At 43.4% G+C, this 1,141-nt stretch overlaps 1 protein-coding gene across 1 annotated transcript; it reads right to left on the minus strand.

Moving 5' to 3' along the window:
• Window positions 1-375: 375 nt before the first annotated feature.
• On the minus strand, window positions 376-729 carry LOC138905654 (secreted RxLR effector protein 78-like). Its single transcript, XM_070194176.1, has one exon. It carries the CDS (start codon window positions 727-729, stop codon window positions 376-378), a length of 354 nt encoding a protein of 117 aa, XP_070050277.1.
• Window positions 730-1,141: the final 412 nt, after the last annotated feature.

Here is a 1,141-nt window from a genome sequence, read left to right on the forward strand (position 1 = left end):
ATGGTCGGTCTAACCACCGCTCTATAGATACCTTTAAGTTTCGGTGACACCTTATTGTAACACAAGACGCCAGATGCCAACCTCCATTTTATCCACTGTGTCCCTATTCAGTGTGTGACATCCTCGTCGATCTCCCCATCCCATGGATAACTGACCCAAGATACTTGAAACTTCCTCTCTTGGATATGACACGTGAATCCAACCTTGCATCGCTTCCCCCGTCGCGTCGCTGAACTTGCACTCCAAGTATTATGACTTCGTCCTACTCAACTTGAAACCTTTAGACTTAAAGGGTCTGTATCCACACCTCTAACCTCTCGTCAACACTGCCTCGCATCTCGTCAATCAGAACTATATATAAGCAAATAACACACATCACAGCACCTCCCCTTGAATATTGTGGGTCAGTGCGTCCATTGCCGGTGCATATAAGAACAGGCTGAGCACATATCCTTGGTGTAGCCCCACAACCACCGAAAAATGATCTGAGTTTCCTCCCACTATCGTAACCTGAGTCTTAGCTCCATCATACATGTCCTTAATCACCCTAATGTATGCTACCGTAACGCTTTTTACTTCCAAGCATCTCCAAAGAACCTCCCTAGAGACCTTGTCATACGTATTCTCTAGGTCAATAAATACCATGTGAAAATCCTTCTTCCTATCTCTGTACTGTTCCACCAACCTCCTAATAAGATAAATAGCTTCTGTAGTCGAACAACCATGCATAAATCTGAATTGGTTCTCGGATATAGAATCTCACATCCTCACCCTCACTTATACTTCTCTCTCCCACACTTTCATAGTATGGCTAAGCAACTTGATACCCCTATAGTTGTTATAATTCTGGATATCACCTTTGTTCTTATATAATGGAATCATCATACTCCACCTCCATTCCTCATACATCTTCTTCATCCTGAAAATAATATTAAACAACCGTGTCAGTCACACCAAGCATTCTCTACCCACACACCTCCAAAATTCTATCGGAATCTCATATGATATGGTCGCTCTGCACCCGCTCATCTTACTCATAGCTCTCATGACCTCCTCAACCTTAATGTGCCTACAATATCTAAAATTACGGCGACTCTCAGAGTACTCCAATTCACCCAACACAATGTCTCTGCCTTCCCCG

The sequence above is a fragment of the Nicotiana tomentosiformis genome, chromosome 2 (assembly GCF_000390325.3).
Source record: "Nicotiana tomentosiformis chromosome 2, ASM39032v3, whole genome shotgun sequence".
NCBI lineage: Eukaryota > Viridiplantae > Streptophyta > Magnoliopsida > Solanales > Solanaceae > Nicotiana > Nicotiana tomentosiformis.